Source organism: Ascidiella aspersa, chromosome 7 (genome assembly GCF_963924565.1).
Source record: "Ascidiella aspersa chromosome 7, kaAscAspe10.2, whole genome shotgun sequence".
Taxonomy (NCBI): Eukaryota; Metazoa; Chordata; class Ascidiacea; order Phlebobranchia; family Ascidiidae; genus Ascidiella; species Ascidiella aspersa.
Window position 1 is genome coordinate 19,274,156 of NC_139453.1, and position 24,245 is coordinate 19,298,400.

Here is a 24,245-nt window from a genome sequence, read left to right on the forward strand (position 1 = left end):
GAGAAAAACGTTTAAGGAAGATATGGAGAAAAAGTTGGAGGAAGAGTGAGATAAATCGTCGAAGGAAGATTTCTAGGGAAACGGTTGAAGAAATAATCGGAGGAAGAGTTAAAGAAACTGTCTGAGTAAGTGTTTGGCTGGCCAGAAGACTAAAGCGGTCTCCCTAAGAGAGAGTAGAGACAAAGTATGTAAGCGAGCAAAATAAGAAGGCAATTAATACAATACAATATAAATTTTGTTTTTTCAATAAAATTACCGCTAGGTAGAGATAGAGATAGAAAGTACTCACCGCATCAAAGTCAGGGGAACGGTAAAAATGGAAAATTAATGTTGGTGTCTTCAGGATGCATTGGAACATTTCCTAAAGTCAAAAAAGAGAATTCTTTTCCCATAAAATATTGTTAATTCTAGTATTCCCATACGTTGTTATTAATTTCTAGTTAATCAAATAATGGTATTTTTATATATTGTCCAGTTGTTAATCTTTTATCCATATCGTAAGATTCGTCTAAACAAAATCACAAAGGTTATAAAAAGATCAATGATGATACAAATTTGAGTAACTATAGTATTCTGCTTTTATTATATAAAGTTGTTTTTGATCTTTTTTTTAACCTTTGTGGTTTTGTTTGGATCTATGAATTTCTATTCCTTTTTCACATAGCCATGTTCACATAATTATAAATTTATTAATGTAAAATTCACTTGATGGAAAATATCTGAGTTCATTTTCGGAATCAGCAAAATTAACCAAAACCATCGTTTACCTTGTATTCAGCAAAATTAAGCAGCTAATAACGGACAGCAAATTTGTCCCTTGGGTAGCCTTCACGTAATAAATGAAGCAAATGCGAGCGGTAGATAGGTAGAAAAAGGAAAGAAAAAGATAGGGATCATATCGAGCAATGCCCAGGAAGGTTGCGCCTTCTACTAGCACAACAATGCCGGTCGAAACGTCTCGCCCTGGCGGTTGGACCGACCTCTCCGCAAGGTAGGTTAATAACAGGGGCTGTATGCTACTTAAGTGCGCAGGCTTTCCAGAAACTTGATTAGCCGACTATACTTTGGTTCCGCGAGTCGTTTGTCTCTTTACTTTAACAGGGTTTCGAACCCGAACTCCGATGGCTCCAAAATGGGTCTATTGCTTCATTGGTTAACAACGATTAGGCACGTCTCATACGAGAATTGGTTTCGTATCGAACAAATACGAGACCATGTACTTACCGTTAAGTTAGCCTAATCGTATGTTTCTGCACGAACATCGTTATGGCTCGCAAACATTTTACATAGGTTTTCAGTGCAGCCACTTAGGAGTCAAAAGTCTTTTTGTTTGCCAATAGGTCTTAGTATTTTTTAAGCAAACGTTTTGCTTTTTAAGCAAACGTAACTGAATCCTAATAAATTCAAATTCACGATTCGCTCGATTACCTTAACAAAAGTTTGGTATTTGCACACATGTTCGTTCGAAAACAGCACGCTTCTTAAAGTTACATAACTATGACGAAACGTTATGACGCAACTTGGTGAAATATGACGCAACTTTTCATATTTAATTATTTATGTTCCGTTCACCCCCTAAAAATCATACATACGCCCCTGTTTTTAACAAAAAAATGCACACAGATCTAACCTTTGGTTACATAAAATTAATTATTTTTGCCAAATTCAAGCACTTTCAATTGCTTTAATATAAAGTTTTTTTTTACTTTTTTGAAACTACTTAGAATACTTTCTATACATACTATACAGTGTCGTCAGGGTAGATTGAACCAGGGTATGCCTTCTGTGCAAACTATATTTTATGCCGACTTTTATTATTTAATTTCAAAACATTTTCGCGCTATCCGCACACTTTTGTAGTACATTTTCTCGCATAAAAAAATATTTGATACCCAAAGGCGCCTCGCATAACGTTGCGCCGTGTAAAATCCTATAATCTACAATGAAAATAAATGTCGCTATAATTTTAATATTCGTAATGTCTTTTATATGCCCAATGCGTGCCCCTTTTTTACATAAAAATTTAAAAAAATATGGTAAACCTTATAATTGCACGATTACAATTAACTTTGGTTACATATTTGCACAAGGGTTCGCACAACACCAACAGGTTTTCAATAATTACTTGCTCTTTCTCTAAACCTTACTTATAACACATCTTTGTGACGCCTTTCTCGAAAAAATTTATTTTCCCGAAAAACACTGGATCAGCCCCTGGCCCTTAAGTCCAATAAAGCTATTTTACTCTCTTGTGTGTTTTTGTGTAAGGCGCACATGATAATCATTGATATTCCCTCGGGACCCAGGGCGTTTTGTCGTAGTTCATACTTTTTCGAAAGGGTCATATAGATACGGTATTATAAAAAGTGGTTTAAATGGAATATATTTTGAGATGTGGAAGAATTATTCATCTGCAACTTGCCAGTTTTACACACAATTTACACTGGCTCTGTGATGTTTCTATGAACCTTACACTGCTTGTATGATGCAGATCATTCTACATTTAAACGAAACGAAACAATATGGAATCGGAGAGAGGGGCACGATTTTCGATAAATTGTATCAAGGGAGCTCGACCTAAAAAAGTTTAAGGACCCTTGCTTTGGATGTTTCATCAAAAGACAATGGTTTGCGAACGAAACCGTTTTGCGAACGAAGCTTTGAGGGGCGGTTTTAACGTTGAAATTTTTACACAAATTATAACACATCCTGATATAAATATTTGTTTAGCATGGCGTTTATTTAGTTATAAATAATGGTTTAAAGAGGCAAAAACGTAATAAAATGTCAGAAAGACTTAGTGTGATAAGCAAATAAGTTTTTGCATTTACAAATTTAAACTTGACATTAAAGATGAAAATATTGCCGGTCCCCTCTCTGAAACTGTCCATGCTCATAGCCTATAGGCCCACAGGAGGCAAATAAAGCTACGTGTTTAGAAATTAAGACAACTCGAGTAATTTTTTAGACGTTGATGGTACTCAATAAGGCTACAACAAAATCTTGCCGTGGCACTCGGAATTGGGGAATGCTTTCCAGGTATTATTAAGCAGGCGTTTATGTGGAGTGGGACGCCTAATAGTTAGTTGTTTTGTTGGTAACTATGTTCAGCATATATCTCAAACCACTTATGGCATTCATAAAATTTGAAACATTACCACTGCCAGTGCTTAAGTATTTCGATGATCTACTCACCGCCCAGGTGCACAGCAGCTGTCGGTCACGCCAACTTTCCACATGTGTTGCCATCTAGTGAAAAGGAGAGAGTGCGTTTTGTCAAAAACAAAGTAAATGAGCGAGGTTATTCCGAAGTGATTGCTAAGTGTTCTTATCGGCTATAAGTCTACATGTTGCTGTCTATCTTTATACCATTCGTGGTTGCAGCGATGAGACACAAGATCTTATTACATTGTGCAATGCACACCTTTTTCAAACAGTCTTTTCTCGATGGGATTGTTAATGGAAAGATTAGTAAAGCTCAATGCTGTTAACACAACGTTAAAAAATGTCGTTGTTAGAATGAAATTCTTCTGTATATGAAAATTGGTTTGATTTTGCCATTTAGGTGTAATTGCAAAACAAGTTTTCGTGAAACGTGTCACCAGTGTGTAAACGCCTATCCGTTTAAAACATATAACAGTCAACAGAACAAGCGTACTTTTCGTAATTTTAAGAAGTAATAAATTTAAGCATGAATCAACATTAAATAAACAATTTTGTTTATCAATGCCACACAAATAAAGCCCAATTTTGTCTGGCATGCGAGCCGCTGGTTTTAATTCCCCGATTGCCACCAAAAGCGGTTATTTTTCCACTTGTACGCCCATTGTTAAACGTAGCTTCTAGCGCGACCCAATGTCTATGTTGTTCTAGCCGCCCACCCATGAACAAAAGTGGTTTCGTGCAATCGTGTAAAAAATCAGGATTCCTTTTAACTATAACATTTCCGTCCTTTGTTGGCGCCCGACCAGTATAAAGCCAGTCAGTAAAACCTATAATGGTCAAATGACCGTTCAATTCTCCAATTGTTGATCCTTGCAATATAAGTTTTCCGCACCTGTCTACATTTACCGGTGTTTACAAAAAGGATATAGGTGTATGCTTTACAGAAAAAAAAACTGAGGAATTTAGTAAAGAAATAAATTTGCGGTGTATATGTCAAAGTCACTAAATTTACTAGTACTTTTAAAGAAACAATTATTTTTTTTATTTTTTAACTATCGCTTTAATGCAACCTTTTTTAGATATTAGGAAATATCTGTTTGATTGACATAAAGTTTTTACAAGACGGCGGCGGGTCAGAAAAGTGACGCCAGATTTGCGCGCTTCATTAAAAAGACCTGACGCGTGCCTTGTTTGCTCATGTATTTAGTTTTTACAAATCGTATCCAGAGAATCTTAACCAGTCGAAGACAGTGTGAATTGAACAATGGGTTCAGGAATCAATCAAAACTACTGAGACACGAGAAAAGTGTTCCGAGACACGATTTTTGCCCTCACCATACAAATTTTATCGTTGTTTTTACAACAACGACTACCGGGCTAGATATTAACAAGGCTGATAGCACATGTTTTGTATCGTGCCCGTTGATACGTCACCTTAATGGATGTGTAAGAGGATTTGTAAGTTCGGCGGCTAAGTACCCCTTGTATTTGCGCTGCCACAACCTGCAGTTCTTCCTCTTCGCGGAGGGAAGATAAAATCGTGTAAAAAGGAAAAAAGGTGTCGCCTTTCATAAAGATGTCAATCACAGCAAAGCGTTGAAATATCTGTGCTCGAAGAAAAAACCCTCTGAGAACTCAACATAACTACGAGTAGAAACGCAATTAGATTCTTCAGTCGTTAAGTTGAAGTGACCTAGTTTGCTCTGACAGGTTATTGCCGTATTTATGATTGTTGAAAGATAATAACTGTTTTGCATACAGAAATATTAAGTATTGTAAGAAAAAATATGTCAACTTTAAAAAAACCCGACGCAACAAGATTTGAAAGTCGACATTTTCTTTGTCCGCCCAAAGTTTCTTTCTTGGAAAAGTTCAAGTTTCCCAATAGTTCAAACTTGCCACCGAAATCTGGACGGAATCTGTCATCTTCATATCATGGCAGCAGAAATATATCGCATTTGGAAAAGATTACAGTAATGGCTTATAAGAATCATTTGCCACAAGAGCAAAGTAATAACTTCGAGCTGAGTTTTACTGGAAAAGGGAGTCAAGTTGCACTCGATCGTCCACAACAGTTAATTCACTGTGATTGCTCACTTTGTACATTTAGCGCCAACCCGTATGATAGGGTCAACTGCGTCGGTTTTGTACCCCCAGGACTAAATTTTTTCGGAGAACAATCTACTACTACTTTACCTGGCGTCATCGCTAAAGACTATCGTAGCCACTATCTTATGGCTGGAAATACCACAAACAAAATGGCTGAAAGCGTAGACAACCACAATTTTTTTGAGGAAGACACTAAGAGACTCGGCCATGAACAAGGGTTTCAACACAAATCGAAAGTAGGCGAAATAAAACAGGAAAGAGATTTAAACAACCTGAGGAAAACAATTTGTGATTATCTACTTTGGCCGTCACACAACACGACCGCCCTCCTGCAATACCCGTGGCTTGCTTTAGGTCATTTGATGGCAAGTAATCAAATTCTGGGTAACAGTTTAAACTACAGTCCTACAAACTCACTTAACCATGAAATGGCTAACAATCTAGACAAAAATAATGTCGTTCCTTACTTAATGGATTGTAAAAAAACAGCTTTGAAGATCGAAAATGAAACTTCGGCAAACCTTCAATACTTTACAAATTGTCACAAAAATGACAAATCTTCTTTTGATAGTAGTCTAAGAACAAAGCATTCCTGGAATCTTTCTAATTGTCCTACCTTTTCCGAAAACACTATTCCATTGAATTTTTCCGATCGTAAAAAACAACCTGAAAAATCATTTTTCTGTAACGATTCTGGCAATTTGCCGCTGAGTTTTGAAGCATCGAACAATGGTCATGTTTCAAATCCCGTAACTGAAAAATCGAAGAGCTCGTCAAGAAATCTTGTTGGTGTCAACTGCACTGTAAACAAACCAACAACAAATGAAGACATATCCGCCGCAAAAGAAAAAAAAGCACATCGATGTATGTATTGTGGAAAATTGTATTCTCGAAAATACGGACTTAAAATTCACATTCGGACACACACCGGCTATAAACCACTCAAATGTAAAGTAAGTAATTTGCAAGGTCAGCTTAAATGTGATTTTTATAACATAAATCAATAAGTATTTTAGTAATATGATGTGTTTACGAATATATTAGTTCCAATCAATGTTTACCCCTCTTAAATAAATTTAATAAAGTTTATCAGCCAATAGAGTGCAAAACTAATATATTAATAAATAAACTGTTTTTTTAACGTGGATCGCAGTGAATTACAATAATCGGCGACTCTAAAAGTTTTGTCATTCCTAATCTGTAGGTATGCGGTCGACCATTTGGTGATCCAAGCAACTTAAACAAGCACGTAAGGCTGCATGCGGAAGGGGAAACTCCTTACCGCTGCGAGTTTTGTGGCAAGGTCCTGGTGAGAAGGCGGGATCTCGAGCGTCACATCAAGTCGCGACATCCCGAACAATGCCGGATTCTTTTCCCGGAAAATGAAATAGTGTGTCCCCCGGCAGACCCACGGCTGTGGACCAAACACTTTTAGCTTGCTCTAAAATTCTAGGTCTATAGTTTACCTTTCTTCAACGTTGTTTATTAAGTTGTTTTAAGGTGTGTTTTTGTATTAACGATTGGTAAATTGTAACTTAAAGAATGAAGTATTTGTAGGATTTGTAAATGTCAATGTATTATGTGAAATGATAGCTTTTGGTTTCACAGAATTATACAATTTTGTGTCAATTCACGCAAATTAAAAATTTTGCAATCTAAAGTGGGCATATACTTTCACGGGTAAGAATTGCCGTTGGTATTACAACTTCGTTCGGCAAACTTTTGCCTAGTTATAGTAGATGTTTTTGCGTTTAATTTTTGTTTGTTTTGTCCGGTATGAGAATGAAGCTATAGGGGTTCTTAAACTAGGGCATGTGGATTAGTTTTTGGGGTTGGTGAAGGCTTATTGGAATCTTAGTGTAATGCCTTTTTCAAAGGAAAAGAGATTAATAAAAAAAACGCTTAGCCTTATCTTTGAATGTATTTTCATATTGATATAAGTTTAATATGTAGACATTTAATTCCACGTAAGATACAAACAAAATGCACAGTATGAATGATGGAAACTGAATATCCAATTAATTTACACCATACACATACATTACAACAACATGCACATACAAATATTTTTAGTTTTTTCGAGTATATAGTGTAAGTGTGCAAAGGGCAAATTTTACTGCGCAAATGGTCTGGTGTGGCTGCGTAAGTTGTTCGTGACTGCCTCACTCAAATAAACTGTTTCATTAAGGTTTTACATTTACCGTGAATAATTTGACCTTGATCGGTGATATACTTTAAAAGCAGAGACAGCGTAGGAACCTAGCCACTTCCATAACAGGTCGAGTTCCAATATTCCCCCTACAAACGAACCTGGGTAGATTACAGTCTGACGCTTGTGGATGTTGGGCGAAAATGGCAGCAAAGTAAGTTACGCCAAAGCAATCAATAAATATGCGACCAGCTTTAAAATGCCGAACTGTTTGAACAGTAATTACACTGAACAAAGAGGAGATACTAAATTATGTGAAAAGTATTGGATTTCCAATAACAAAATGGATAGAATCCTAGGGATGAGAGGCCACGATGTTGATATAACTTGCACCAATAGAGAAAATGTATTGGAAGTCCACACGAATCTCTGCGCAGCTGAGGAAGTCAAATTTTTCAAACTCTATATTAAAGTGATCAATGTCGCAGTTGGCTGGGTAGCTATTCCCTTCCCCCAATCAAATTATTGAAAAAAAATATCTGCAAAATATGCCAAGGTGGAAAATGTGACACACAGTAGGGACAAGTTTGGGTTACTAACTGAAATGCAATTTTTGACAAAGAACTGAGCGTTCGTCGACCAAAACACTTTCCCGAGCTAAATCAGAAAGGCAGAGTGTGAATATTACGTGACTTCAAGGTCAAGACTTGGTACACAAACAGGCAAACTGTCCTAAACGCTTAAATAAAGACTGGGTAAAATGCAAGCCAAAGCAAGATAAAGCACACTGAAATATGCCTACAACCGATAATATAGTTGCACTTCAATTTGGATCAGAAGTCAACACATCCGATAACACTCTCGAGAAAATCACTCTAAACAATGCTGGTAATAAATTTAGGGATTTTGATTCACCATATATAAACGCTAAAAAAAAGGATGCCGTATTGCAACAACTGGTCAAGGAAAAGGTTATACGAAGTCCCGAAAATCTTGGGAACAGTAAATCCATAGGGCTAAGTTTTACCTACCCGATATCCGTGAAATGTCCGGGATACAATTAAGGCTGTGGCTTTGGTTGCGGCTCAGTTGAAAACAATCGTTTACTAAAACTGTTCCAACAATTACGCCGTAGTAATGGAATGGTGAACGAACAAGGAATTTTTGACGGAGGAAGACAATGAAACATATCAATGCCCATCATGCGAAAGAACATTAAGACCTATGCCGTGCTGCGAGGAGCTCCATCCAGAATTCAAAAGGGATCAAGATATGCTTGAGTGCATTCCAGTGTTGTAAACAAGTCCTTTTGAAATGACTTAAGTCCAAGTCAAGTCTTTTGCAAAAATAACAAGTCAAGTCCCAGTCCAAGTCATCTGTTGCCCAAGTCAAGTCCCAGTCAAGTCATTATGAGAGCAAGTCAATTTCAAGTCATGTCATTGACATAAAAGTAAATTATTAAACTATTAAAATTGGTAAACTCGTCCGATTATAAGCAAAAATTTAACTAAAAAAACACATAGGCTACGCAATACACAGCAATTAAAATGTTTAATATGCAAAACTTAAGATAAATTTTAATGAAAAACACTTAATTTACTTTTTTGCCAAAAATGACTTAAGTTATTTGCCAAAATGACTTAAGTCTAAGTCAAGTCATTTGACCAAAATACTTAAGTCAAGTCAAGTCATTTTGGTCAAAGGACTTAAGTCAAGTCAAGTCATTTGAAAACAGTGACTTAAGTGCACTTAAGTCAAGTCAATGACTTAAGTCATTACAACACTGGTGCATTCAGTGCCAGAGGAAGCCTACTCTGTTGTGTGTAATTGTTATACTGTTAACACGAGGCTGCGGAGTCGAACTCCGAACTCCGGGCTCTATTACAGAGTCGGTTAGTTTCGCTGGAATCGGATTCGGGACTTGAGTAAGACCACCCGAGTCCGACGTGCGCATGCGCAGTACAAAACTTCGAAACTGATAAGGTCGCAAACTGTACGATTTATAAGTAAAATACCATATGGTGGAATACTTTCCAACCATGTAATATAGTGGGTGGATGCATGATATGCATGACCTCTCTGAATGGATTGCTAAACACCCACCTTATTTTAGTTACGTAAATCGGTGAATACAGGCTGTAGAAACCGGACTTGGAACTTAACGAAATGGCACATATGGCCGGAGATGGACTCGGAAGTCGGGTTTCATTTTTTAGCGGATTTAGACTCGGGTTATTTTTAACCGACCCAGCGGCCTTGATTATAGCGTGCTCCCTAAAGAAGCGATGTTTAAAGCATGCAGTAATACCAATTGAAGCTATAAGATAATTAACTTCAGCTGCGGGAAAAAAGCTCTCATGTCTTATGGGTCCCTACAATATAATGTGTTTAGATGTGACTGTGCTATAAAATATAAAACCGCTAGGGCACTATATGTTACGCTTCTTCGCGATGCTATGTTCTGTGCAGCGATAATTGGCTTTAAAAAGAGGAAGTAGGCTATAGCGCCGATACACAGAAGTAAATGGTTGTTAGCAACATGCGAGCTTTTCGAACCTATGTGTACGCCATTGATTAAAATCATGATTCACAGTGTAAATGGATCGATATTAACAAAAATACAACGCAACTTTCACCGGGAATCCATTAATTTCCGGGAATAGGAATTCAATCTGTATCTTTATGAATCATTTTAAGACTTCAAGGCTCTGAACCTGAAACTGAACTGAACATTTTGAAAGAACCAGTCGAAAAATATGTTCACTTCTTCATAAATTAATTATAATTTCAAAGAGTCGAGTTATACAATGTTCGAATATCGCGCAGCTTGCAAAATATTTTGTTTTTAAGTTCTCGTTTGAAGCTCTGCTTAAAAGTATTTAATCATTTATCGTATAAAGGTTACAAATTTACGCGACAGTCAAAAAACTGGATACTAAAAAGCTCACTGTCATGTGCTAATATCCGCTTATACAAAGCGCAGTTTCACGATAGTTTTCTATTGCATTTCAATGTCAGTATAGGCATTTTGCGGAACTGGTATGTATAGTATAGGTGGATTGGTTTTTAACAATGTACGAAGTAGGCTATAAAGTCAACCTTCCGCGGTGTATGGTAATGGCCGAGGCAACACAACTTTTAGCCTCCCTAAAAACCAGGGGTTCCCAACCGGGGGTACTCGTACCCCTTGGGGGTACGAGATTGGACATCAAGGGGTACGAAGATCGTTGGGCCACAGAGCAGCTTTTCAAACAGATTTTACAGTACAGTTTTATTTTGAAATTGTAAATGATTTTAAGCCATTACGGCCTTTGCTTTAAAAAAAACAATTATCTGCAAATAATTGTTGTTATTTAGTAAGAAACCTCTCAAATATGATATCTTAATTTTTCTTGAGTAAAATCGAACCATCGTTTGAGCGAATTTTATCAATGAAGCAGCACCAAATATCTCACTGAGATGTGGCAAACAAAATAATTAACGTTTAATTTCTTTTTGCGATTTTTGTGCAAAATACCGAGTTAACGTTTAACTGAGATATAAAAGAAATGTAATTTAGCAATATATATCTGAAAAAATCGATTAGAACTTCTTGGGGGTACGAAGAATGCTCTGACCTGACAAAGGGGTACGAGCAGCAAAAAAGGTTGGGAACCCCTGTTATAAACTGTGACAATAATTGCACTTTTGGTTGCGAAAGCATACGTTTTTAACTCTTTTTACACTTTTTTTTATTAGATGGATAAGTTTAGCAACAACAGGTCTATTACAGAGGAAACAATTTGACCGCTGGAAAAAACACTTTTGCAACGGAAATATAAACTCAAGGTATAACTTCCGAGCACGGTGACAAATTTCACATAAATACATTTGTTACACTTACGACATGCAGCCCAATATTGCACGGAAAAATAAAACAACAACAGATTGGCCACATTCATATAAACAGTACGTTCTTAATTAGACCATGGCCACAAGCCAGCTTAAAAATCTATAGAAACTAATTGTATATGGGGAGAAAATCTACATCCAACTATATATTACCGCTTTGATCAGTTCTTTACGCGAAATCACCAGTTATTTCTGTTAGGCAAAATATATTTTGCGTTTAAAACAAACGTTTGTAATTTAATGTACTTATTTAGTAAAATCACTAATACATCAATGTTTGCAAATCAGAAATTACTATCACAAAAAAGCTAAACCACATGATGAAAAGTCTATGTTTTAACAATGTTAATAAACAGTTTAGTCAACTGAGAACCAAATGCCTGGACCTAATATTTGCCTTATTAACTGTTGTACATTAATGTTGTGTTTCATCTTCGTTTCTCAATATCAAATTGTGGACTTCCAGTGTTCAACGCAAAACAACACAGCAACGTGCAGGTAAATAACCAATCTGTGTGCCTTTTTAATTTCACCTCGGTTGATCAAATTAAGTTAACAGAGATCAATCTCGTCCACAACTGTAGGCAAACTTGGCGTTGGCACATTTGTTTTCGTAGAGGGTGGTGAAACGTTTTCGTCCGAAAGAACGGGAACGGAACTTTGGAGACTGGAAAATTTATCGTTTATAGCGTCTACTTCATTGGACATTTGCGCAACTGTTACACGGGAAGGTAGTGCACTAGAAACAGTTGTCGGTATGGATTTGTTTTCGGAATATCCGGGTACACGAAGGGAGCGAGCTAGCTTAGCGTAGGCAGTGTCCATATACTTGAATAACGGAGTGTTGAGCAGCTGCGATGCTTTTTGCTGGTCTCTTTCATCATAAGCCTCTATAAGCGTCTGCAATGCGCTGTATTCTTCGCTTTCATCGAAGCCAACCACACTGTCACAAGCATCATATATACTTTGCTCCGCTCGTACCTGTATTTCGAAATACACCGTTTAAAACACATAGCACAATGAAAGTTATTCTTAAAAACGCTTTTAGAGCTTATCGAATAAAAAAAAATATTTCTAATATGATTTAACGAATTTCCGTAAAAGCATTAAAGTGTACACAGTACACACTGACATGTTTATTGCTGATGATAGAGCTCCGAGACGACCAAAACACCCAGTTAAACTAAAAAATCATGTTTGATAAAACTTTTATTGTCTCATCAGCGAGTAGAAAAAAACGCGAAGCAAAAAATTGTCATAAAAATGGGCATAATAAACAAAAAGTATTTTTGTGGTTGATGGGATATGGTAAATAAGGTAAAAAAGCTTGTTTTTGCAAACTCTCATTAGGTTCCTAGGTACCTTCCCGTAAAGCAGGTTTTGAGGGAGCAAAAATGAGTCCAGCAGTTTAATATAGACTAACTGTCAATTAACGTTCTTAGCTCTTTTTGCTACCTAAAACATCACCGTTCTAATTTTAGAATAATTGACAATCAACGTTTTGAAGGAGTTATGGATGTGTTTTTTTAAGTTACATCAATCAAATTGTTATCAGATTACATCAATCAAATTTAAGTTACATCAATCAAATTGTATTGTTATCAAAACACTTACGCTAATTGGAAGAACTTTCCACTCATTAAATTATGGATATAAGTAAATGTTGGACTAAAATATAATAATGTACAGATAAAATTGGTCGCCTTAAACTTAAAAATGGTAAAAATCTTAACCAAACCCTTGGATCCATAGCTCAGGGTTAATATTCACTTAAAATTTGCACTCACTCGTCGGCCAAATGTCTACCAATCAGCACTCGCCAGGACGAAATAATACTCCACAAAAAATTACGGCATGTCTTCTATGAATGTTATCTTTTCATTTGTCAACAATGATTTAACTTGCCTCTCTTTCGATGCGTTTACATATATATCGTATAGTCGTCCTTAACAATATACCGCGATATTGGATGCATAGCACTTTTTAAAACATGTAATCCGTTTCTTTATTTTGTTTTTGTTGTTGCGCAAGCGTGGATCGCGCGATTTAGATAATAATTGGCCTAAATATTGGTTGTTTAAGATAAGGTGTCGCATATCAAGTTTTATTTTTTCATATGGATTAATCCTGAAATGGACTAAATATTTAACATCATTAAATTGCAAGTTGGAAGAAGCCAACTGTTAAGATGTCGAGTTGCCTATACTTTTCTAATGAATGTTTTAAAAGTTAAATCATTTTGAATAATATTTGTATTCCTTTACCTATAAGAATAAACAGTAAATATCTTATATCGTCTGGACAATGGCACAAGAAAGTAAGTTGAAATAATATTCGGAATTTTTTTTCAAGTATATAATTCTCCAATAAGCTTATCAGTTGGAACCATAGAAAATATGTTAACGTAGTTTCAGTTTTCATCAACGTACAGGTCTGGACCGCCCTTTGATTTTATTGTGTCGCCAATTACAATAGTTCACATAGTGGGAGTTTTGAGATTGGTTATGAAAAATATTTCTTCAAATTTAAAAAAAATTAGCAATTTGAAGACATGGCCCATATTAATTACATTCGCACTGATTAAGGCTAACTTCTTATGTTTTGTTCGGTTACAAAAGTCAAGTGAAGAGAATTGAGTCGCCAAAGTAGTTTTTGGTCGCCCCAGAAATAGTGGTCCAAATAGTAGGGTGATTAATTACTGTTTTGAAATTTTAAACTAAAAAGTAAAAGTTTTACATATAAAAAAATACATTTAATTTACATAATGCATTTTTGTCTGACGGACTTTACAAGTAAAAAAAATTATAACAACCAAGCAATCAGTAAACTGGTATTAACAAATGAGGTACCCTTAAAATGGGTTTAATAAAATACACAAGGTTAAAAATATGGATTTTTTGAAAATGGACCACCATTTAAATATGGAAAACTTATGTTTACCACTACTCATATAACATAATAAAAACAACACATTGTATAATACTGGCACTGCTAATATTATATTATAAATTTTTTAGACAGGTAACACAAAACTAAACAGATCAACTAGCGTGAATCTTGGTTAATAATAAATATTGAGATTGCTATTAGTTACAACAAATAAATAAAACAAAATAAAAAATATTTATTGTGCAAATCAATTTGTTTATTACCTTCCGGATTATGAGTTTTCTGAGGTTCAGACTAGCAGAAACAAGTTTTACACACCATATACATACTAGATACAAACAATATTTTTTGTTACCTGATCGCCAATATGCAGATGTACCAATACAAGTGCACAAGTCAATCTGTTACCAGCACCATGATCACTCTGGACTTGGCTCAACAATTGCTTTTCATGGGAAATTGTTTTGACAGCTTCACTAAGTTTGTTGAGTTTAACCTTAAATCATAATTAGGTTCTATATTAAGTTCTATAACACTGGTCAACACATTTTCACTTTTTTTTTTCTAAACAAAATGTGAGTATTTCATCTTAGATGTATTTTATGCGCTGATTTCGAATATACCTTCGTTTTTCTTTAGCACATCAACTTTTCAAAATATATTCAAATTTAATTTTTTTGAAAAAAAGCAATGAAAACAAAGCACATATGATACATGACCCTTAAAGACGCCTGACATACAAACTTTTTTGTAAACATAACCCAGGTCATCATCAACATATTTTACCCTTCTAAAATCCTTTGTGACAGATTTCATACCGCAAAATGTTGTTTTTGTGCGTCGCTAACTGAACCAAGGTTCTCTGGAAAGAAGTTCAAGTAAGACTGCAGAAAATGCAGTTTGAGGGACATACATAACCTATTAACATGTAAACCTAAGTAGATCTCTAATACCTACTGGGAAAAAATGCAATTTTCATTTTCTAAAAAGTTAGCACACAGTTACTAAATGCCAGCCAAGCGCGTAATTCCACCTTTTTTACAATGTGCATCCTTTTGAATTTTATTAATATTTTGGCCCATCAAGTTCCTTTAATTTTGCTTAGCTTAATAGTGAAATCTTTTTGTAAAGACACATGCTATACATAGAACTTCACTTTTCTATTCTATTCTACGAGCACTAAAATGTTCTAAGGGGCATAACGTTTGTTATATTAGCCCCTTACGATTTTCTTATAGGCCTATAGTCTCTTCATAAGTAATGCATTTGGTAGCACAGCAAAAATGTCTGTCTACTGTAGGTCCAATTTCATAATATCTTATTGCTACATCAATCTCAAGCAAGTTGTTGTATTTTAATCATAATACAACAAGCAGTTCCGACTTTTCTTTTGAAAGAGACACATCTCTAGTAAGGCTGCTTAGATCTGTGGGAAAACAGAATTTTGGTTCTGAATTTTCGTTTTGTTTTTAATAACTCAATTCACCAACATCTTCAACTTTATCAGGCAGAATTCAAGACTTCCGTGAGGAGGAAGTGAAACACAAATTGGGGCTGACATTATGTGGTACAGGTCTCCTTGCTAAATCTAATAGCTTAAGTACAATTGTCCAACTTATTGATATCTGAAGTGATACTTTATTGCTTGTCTTTGGTCATACAAATTTTAAAAAGTAACTATATTACTGATTAAAATATGTCACTGCAGAACATTTATTTCTTTGATTTTTTCTGTTGTTAGACGCATAGTAAGTCCTTGTTCAAAAACACTTATAGTCAGCTTGTTTTTACATCTGGAAATTAACACTTTAATTACAAAAAAACGTTGATAAAATATCTTTCAAGATTGTTTTTTTAGAGAGAAGTCAGTAAAACCAGATAGAATGGTGCATGAATCACATCAAAGTTGGATTATGTCACAGTGTGCAATGTGCCTATAATATTAATACAGCAATAAGTAAAAAAAATTAAAATGTGAATATCTCAAACCTGATGTGCTACAAAAAACTGAGTACATTTTCAGAATCAGCACCGAAAACGATTCAAGAATCAATATTCCAACTCCATTTAAAATTTGCTGTTGACCAGTGTAATTATAACACACATTTTTTTGAATTGATAATTAAGAAAAGGCATAGGGATTAAGATGTATTTAATTTGTAAAATTGAACTGAAAGACAGCAATTATGGGTTTGCCAAGGGAAACACATGGCTTGCAATATAGTCCAAAGCCTGTTAATAAAGAAAGACACTGATCCAGATCAAATGGATCCACATCAGTGTTGAGCATAAGTTAGACTTAAAATGTATGCATGTTGCTACATAGGCAAAAACAACTTTGCGTTTCCCTCCACACTGAAACCGCCTGGTTTGTAACAATCCCTTATAACAGGGTTGGACAATTATATTTCACAGCGAGCAGCATGAGAAATACACGTAATATGAGTTGTAATACTGATTAAAAAACTGCAATAGTGTTGATTTTACAAGCTTGTAACGTAAAAAAAAACTACACACGTTTGTAGTTTAAAAAACTACACACGTTAAGTCAACATGTGATAACATAAAACATTAAAGCTTAATAAACCTGCTATAATGTTTGGAGTTGTATGCAAATGTACAACAACAAAGTAACAATTATTTGATAAAAAAGGCAAAACTTTAATTTTTAATTCAAGGGGGGCATGTAGAATTCAGCACAACAAACTGACACCCACATTGCTGGATGTTTTGGCATTTATCCTTTATCAAATTATGGCTAAGGCCTTGGATCCAACAGCTGTAAGGCTGCACATAAGCCATACAAAAGTTTGTTCACAAAAACTTAATGCGTTTATAAAGAATCAAGGCCGGGCTGTATTCTGCCCGTGTCTGCTTTATAATGACTGTTTAAATATGACACTATGGGCATTCCATGTCAAATCTTTAAGCCCTTGTAACCACCTGTCTCAGATTTTCATGATATTTACGTTGTGCAAAATATAACTCGAAAAAATGGGTTTGCAAAAAAATTTTGAAAAAATTCCAATCCGTTAGTAAGTTATGCTATTTTGAAATTTGGCCACTAGAGGGGGTTTTCGGACACCCCAAAAATAGAAATTTACATTTAAACGCTGTATTTTAGGTAAATATGGAAGTAAAAGTATGTTTCCTACCATTTTTGGGGTCAAGGAATCCATTTTTGGAGTCAAAATTGCATTAGGATAAAGTTTAGAGGCCTTAAGGGGCACTTGAAAAGAAAGACTGCAAATATTTAGAAACCCAATTTTTTATTTGTTTATCCTTTATAGCAAGATCTGTCAAATAAGCTTAAAATGAATCTTAAGACTTAATGGAAAAAGGTTTTATAGCCAAAATGGAACTCATACTATTTTGGTTACAATTCCCCTAATAAATGTATTCATAATCTGCGCTTTTGTACTTATGAAAGCTTTGTATATATTTTGTATGATTTTTTAGAAAGGATTAACAGAATATGGCTCTTCAGGAGACACTAAGATGACTTGCAGGAAATTTGTTTGAGCCATGTGATTCAGATGAACAAAATGTTTCTTCTAAAACTATTATATTGGCCCACATTGTTAGAGCTGTTCAATCCTTAAGACTAACCACCGTTTTTGTCCTAAATTTTTATTTACTTCATTGGTACTATCTGTCTATTGCTTAAATGTTTTTTTTTTAATTCTTACTTGGTTACTTGCTGCAGCCTATATACTGATTTGTTAACAATTGAAGATGAAACCTGCTTCGGTGATTTGCTGCATCGGAAAAGCTACCAGGGATGACTGTCACGAGTTAACATACACTAAGTCTAAGTCACTGTTGAACATTTGGGATATTGATAAAGAAAAAGGGAAGTGATTTTGTGGAGAGCTGGGTTAAGAGGAAATAAGATCTCTGCTAAGACTGTATGTAAGGATCACCGTGTAATGTTTTACAAGTGTTTTAAAAGAAAAAAATTGTCCCACATGCTATAAGCAGCTCCTTTAAACTTTAAGCGAACTACAGGTGACGCAGAGATCTTATTTCCTCTTAACCCAGCTCTCCACAAAATCACTTCTCTTTTTCTTTATCAATATCCAAAATGTTCAACAGTGACTTAGACTTAGTGTATGTTAACTCGTGACAGTCATCCCTGGTAGCTTTTCCGATGCAGCATATCACCGAAGCAGGTTTCATCTTCAATTGTTAACAAATCAGTATATAGGCTGCAGCAAGTAACCAAGTAAGAATTAAAAAAAAACATTTAAGCAATAGACAGATAGTATCAATGAAATAAATAAAAATCTAGGACAAAAACGGTGGTTAGTCCTAAGGTTTGAACAGTTCTAACAATGTGGGACAAAATAATAGTTTTAAAAGAAATATTTTGTTCAGCTGAATCATATTGCTCAAACAAATTTCCTGCAAGTCATCTTAGTGTCTCCTGAAGAGCCATATTCTGTTAATCCTTTCTAAACAATCATACAAAATATATACAAAGAGCTGTCATAAGTACAAAAGCGCAGATAATAAATACATTTATTAAGGGAATTGTAACCAAAAAAGTATGAGTTCCGTTTTGGCTATAAAACTTTTATCCAATAAGTCTTAAGATTTATTTTAGGCTTATTTGACAGATCTTGCTATAAAGGATAAACGAATAAAAAATTGGGTTTCTAAATATTTGCAGTCTTTCACCATTTCGCTCGGAACATTAACACTTTTTTTCTTTATAAGTGCCCCTTAAGGCCTCTAAACTTTATCCAAATGTAAATTTGACTCCAAAAATGGATTCATTGACACCAAAAATGGTAGGAAACATACTTTTACTTCTATATTTACTTAAATTACAGCGTTTAAATTGTCCATTTTGGGGGTGTCCGAAAACCCCCTCTAGTGGCCAAATTTCAAAGTACCATAACTTCCTAACGGATTGGAATTTTTTCGAATTTTTTTTGCAAACTTATTTTTTTGAGCTATATTTTGCACAACGTAAATATCATGAAAATCTGAGACGGGTGGTTACAAAATTTCAATTTTTGTGATGATTTGATATGGAATACCCCAGTATGTATTTTCATAGATCTCTTAGAAACTAAAATTTAAAGTCCATAAAAGTTACCAGACAAAAATAGTTTTTTTAATTGATATAAATTTAGAAACTTTGTTTAATTAGTAAAGGTTGGATGAGTTACGAGGTATTTGCTTGACTTATCAAGTGGCTTTTAATAAGTCCCTTTCACCTGAATGTATTAACGCTTAATTTCCAGTGATGTTTTGCACACAGTCATTGGTGTACAACATATATATTAAATCTAGCTTAGCAAAGTACGTGTATAACTAAGGAAGAAGCAGGGTGATATTGATTTCTGCTAACGATTAAAGTATGGCTCTTTACGGTTAACCAAATAAGAAATGTGGCTCTTGGTCTGACATTGGTTGGCCACCCCTGGCTTGAATAGTTGGATAGTGACAGGCAGTGTTCTCGCCGAACCGTTTTTTTGCGCATATGTGCAAAATTTTGGACACTTGCTCAATTATTTTTTTCCTGAAGGTGCGCAAAAAATGCTAATGTTATTTTTTTTGCAAAATTTGTTCTACATTCGTCTCCTGGATCCACATGATCACTATTTTCCAAGATGTGTTAAATTTAAAACCTTATGTAACTTATGTTAACTTAACATAAGTTTCAAAAAGTGCCCAAATGATTTTTATTCTAGTTTTGTATGGTAAAAACTGAGTTTAAAGCCTAAGCAAGAACCAAAATTAGTTTCAAAAAAATTAATATCTACTCAAAAAAAAAATGATTACCTGAAGTCTGGCAACTTTTCCGACCAATTCTGCAGCTTGTCGAAATCGGGTTTCATCTTCATTTTCATAAATTTGCGCCGCCTTCATGTATGAACTTATAGCCCAATCAGGATGAACTGTTTCAACCATTTTACCAGCTCTAACCAGACACAATGCTGCAGTATCTGGTGTGCCATCTTCCAAGTACAATTCAGATGCACGATCAAAATAAGCAAGGGCTTAAAAAATATAGTGTTTGCTTGGTTATTTAGGAAAAAATCTACATATAACATGTTTCAACTTCATAAAAAATACCACTAACTAAATTATTTGAAATCGTTAGAACATTTAAACCAACAATTAAATGTTTTTTTAAACAAAATTTATTCAGATAAATTGTTTTATAAGTCATAAGAATTGTTAATATGATTAAGAGATGTAAAAAACAAGTCAAGTAGCACATAATCAAATAAGTGGTTACTAGGAATGTTCAAAGTAGAATATCGAATCCTTGGATTCGAATCCCACCTGGATTCAATTCTGCCGTTTATTTCGGGTAATTGGAACCGATATAATGTAATGTTTTACCGACGATTGTTGCGCCTAATTGCACAAATGCGTGTGGTAAGTTGGCCTGTCGCTGCGGCGATCAATTTGTGGCGCTTGCTTTAAATGTAACCTGGTAATTACCGCGTCTCAGATAACGTTTGTATAATAATAATTAAATGTCAATCAAGCGTTATTATTGGGCGAGCGACTAACGTGGAATGTCTGGTGTGGAGTTTGCAATGCGTTAAGTTGCAAAAGTAATATTACATTGTAAAATGTGCTGGCCGTCCACAAAAGGCGCTATAGGGTTACTTAAGTTCAACTTTAGGCCAATATTCAGCGAGGTTATGCAGTTATGCACAGCGTAATTATCCAGAATTCTTATGTCAATAGTAACTTTGTATTCTTTGCAGTACATTATTTGACTGCATAACAGATCATGTTAGTCGAAAAAAAGCACTAAGACCCAACAATGCTTTAAAAAACAGAACCGAATTGCTTAAGACTTTTGTGTGCAATGTTTCATTGTACTCACTATTGGCAAAAATATAAGTTTTGACAACAACCTGGACAGTTGACATATTACAGTTTACAGAACTGCTTCAAATGACAGCTGTTAAGAATGTTAAACATATGGGAGATTTTTTTATTATCATATACGTATGTTAGCAAACTGTTTGGGCGCCTAGTGGTTACCTTTGGAAAAGTCTTTCATGTCTCGATAAACTTGCCCAGCTTCTTCATAAGCTTTGCCAGCATGAAATCGTGATCCATTTTGATAATGGGAGTCTGCGGCTTTCAGGAAACAATTGCAAGCCTTTTCAAGCGACCTACACAAATATTTATATATAAAAGAAACAATTTGCAAGGTCTGTTTTGTTAAATTAACAAGCAAAATATATACAGTTCAATACAGTCTGATATAAAAAAAAAGGACAAGAGACTAATATAACAGTGGGCAAGATACTAAGGATTTTAATCCCATTATTTAAAAATATTAATTGCTGTGTTGCCTGGGTTAAAGATTATCCAGTTAAACACAACTGATAAAGAACTACTGGCATTGTTTCGGTGATATTAGATAATTCGACTGCAATACACGCATAAATTGTGATATCCAGCTGAATTTTGAGTGGTTAAACAGAATGTAAGAATCCATTATGTCACAGGTAAGAGTCCCCAGAAACCTATGACCTAGGCTATAGTGTAACTTTTTTTAAAGGGTTACCTTTTAACTTTTCATATTTTTTGAGCTACACTTTATGTTATTAAAAAAATAAAAACTTTAAGTCATTACAGAAAATAAGTGTGCACAATATGCACAACAGTGATGGATTTTCACATTTTGCTTAACCACACAAAATTCAGGTAGATATAACAAATTACCATGCTTAAACTTACATCGCCGGGACAACGCCAGTAGTCCTTTGCCAGTTATAATATAAGTCATAAATTTATACTCTATTTAACCTGGTCAACCCCGGATATTTTTGCTGGTGCTTTGCGAAACGGACTAAATTGCTGAAGAGTACATGTTGCATACATTGCACTCACGTAATTTTACTTTTGGCAATAACCTGGCATTCGTATTCATATCATGTTTTATTCATGTGGTTATGCATCAGAGTTAACACAACCGTACAAATGTAAGTTGTTTGAAATGTGTACCATTGGAAAATTATTTTTTATTACAATATGTATAAAATGTTAACAAAATGTTTTGCAATGCTGTCACTATAGGTTATATAGGCTAGGCACCAAACTTTCAAAATTCTAGAGCAATGCTATTAACCAGTACAAAATACTTACTAATCACCAAAAAAATGTAATAGCTTTCAGTTAACCGATTTGTGATTCCACATATTATCATTGAAACCATAAACTGTTGCTACCAGGTATAGTAATATTAATCAAAAACGACTCCTCTGGTAAATGTAATTCTAAGCCAACGTTTCGGCAAACTTTGCGAGTCGCCTTCGCCAGGTTGAAGACACCAAACCTTTTATGTATATATGGAAACATACAGAAAAAAAAAGTTAAAAAAATAACTAACAACACAATAAGAGAGAAATTGGGCATAATGTATAGCTTTTAGTCCTTCAACAACTGTTTGTAGCATGTCGAAAGTATCACCTCTGTTTGTCTGTTCATGGTTTTACCATTCTTGTGAATGAATCTTGGAACTTGCATCTTTTTCTTGCATTTTTTCTACTGTGTGTTTTTCATATACTGTACTCCGAGCTTTCGGTGTCATTCACCCTGACAAAGATGACTTGCATAGGTTGCCGAAACGTTGGTTAAAATTTTCAATAACCAGAGGAGCTTTTTTGATTAATTAAACTATATATACCGGTATAGTTGTGTATTTTGCAATTTTGTGCTAACAAATTGTTCTTTAGTAAAGTAAATGCTTAACCAGTCCTGCAATAAACCGACAAACGTATAGTGTCTAATTTGTAAAGATGTATAAATATATCTCGCTGACAAAGTTGTAGACTACACTTAAGACTTTTTTTCCTTAAACCAAGCGAGCACAACAAATGTTTTTTTGGAAACAGAAATTGCAAGTTTTTTATATATAGGCTTCATGGTTGTATTATCTTTGAATAACTACGTTGCAGAAACAATTTAAGGAAACTATAAACATGCAACGAATAAGCTAAACCACAAACCAAAGTGAAGTCAATAATATTTAAAAGCAACCCTGGTAAGTATTGCTGTTTATAACGGCTCATTAACACAAAATTTTATTTTGACAATAAAATGAAATCAAATAAACACCAAGCCCTGAAAATAAACCCCATGACAAAATATGCAACAACCGCACCCGCGTCTACCTTAATTTGATTTGGTTTTAAAAGCATAATAATTGCCTTAGCACAAACAAAAATCGCACAATTGCGACATTCTGAAGCACAAAAGTGTCCATTATTTCAGTTGATTACACTTTGAAAGGGACCCCGTAGAAAGAAAACCAGATCCAATAGAGAAAAATTTAGTTTTGGAATCAGCGCCCCAACAGCTTGGAAGTGTTTTAGCGCCATGACATTTTTGGTAAGCCAGTGTTATTTGTAAAACAGAGCTGCTTGCTGCTGTCAAGCCTAAACGGTTAAGATTTAGCAAAGTTAAAACTTTTAACCCTGTCACAAATACAAAATACTCCTAATTCACAAAAACAAATAAATAAATATATAATTATACAGTATATGTGTCTGTGTGTGTATGTGTGAATAAATACATAAACAAAATATTGTCATTTTATAACACTGCTAAAATATTTGTAAGCATCTGTTGTATTTCTTACTTGAGGTTTTTGTAAGCAATGCCAGCTTTTTGAAAACTCGCAGAAGCGCTGTCATAATCTGGTCTCCATTTAAAAAGACTTGTCTTTAGGTGTTTATTTCCTTCATCTTCTAGTGAACTTGCCTCTGATATTTTACTAGTCATTGTTATGACTATTTATCCATACAGATAGTGGTTACAACAAGTCTACTTTTTCCATAAAAAGTCTACCAATATAAAAAACAAAAAAATATTCTTGTAAATTGGACCAGGTGCAATGTTGTAAAAAATTGAAATAAAGAAGTAAAATCATTAACTTCAAGTAATGCAAAAACAGGCACAATAAATAACAATAGATTTTAGTGCACAATTTAATGTTTAGTTGTGTGAATTGTAAAAATCGTTTCATTTTGATAAATGTCAATGTACAGAACAAAGC

The 24,245-nt window shown here is 34.7% G+C and overlaps 1 protein-coding gene across 1 annotated transcript; it reads right to left on the minus strand.

The window, feature by feature from the left end:
- Positions 1-11,344: 11,344 nt before the first annotated feature.
- LOC146138164 (gamma-soluble NSF attachment protein-like) lies at positions 11,345-24,026 on the minus strand. Its single transcript, XM_083393519.1, has 5 exons — positions 23,829-24,026; positions 21,221-21,354; positions 19,997-20,214; positions 14,559-14,699; positions 11,345-12,295 (listed from the first exon to the last, which is right to left on the minus strand). Exons 1-5 carry the CDS (start codon positions 23,969-23,971, stop codon positions 11,867-11,869), a joined length of 1,065 nt encoding a protein of 354 aa, XP_083249645.1. The 5' UTR covers positions 23,972-24,026; the 3' UTR covers positions 11,345-11,866.
- Positions 24,027-24,245: the final 219 nt, after the last annotated feature.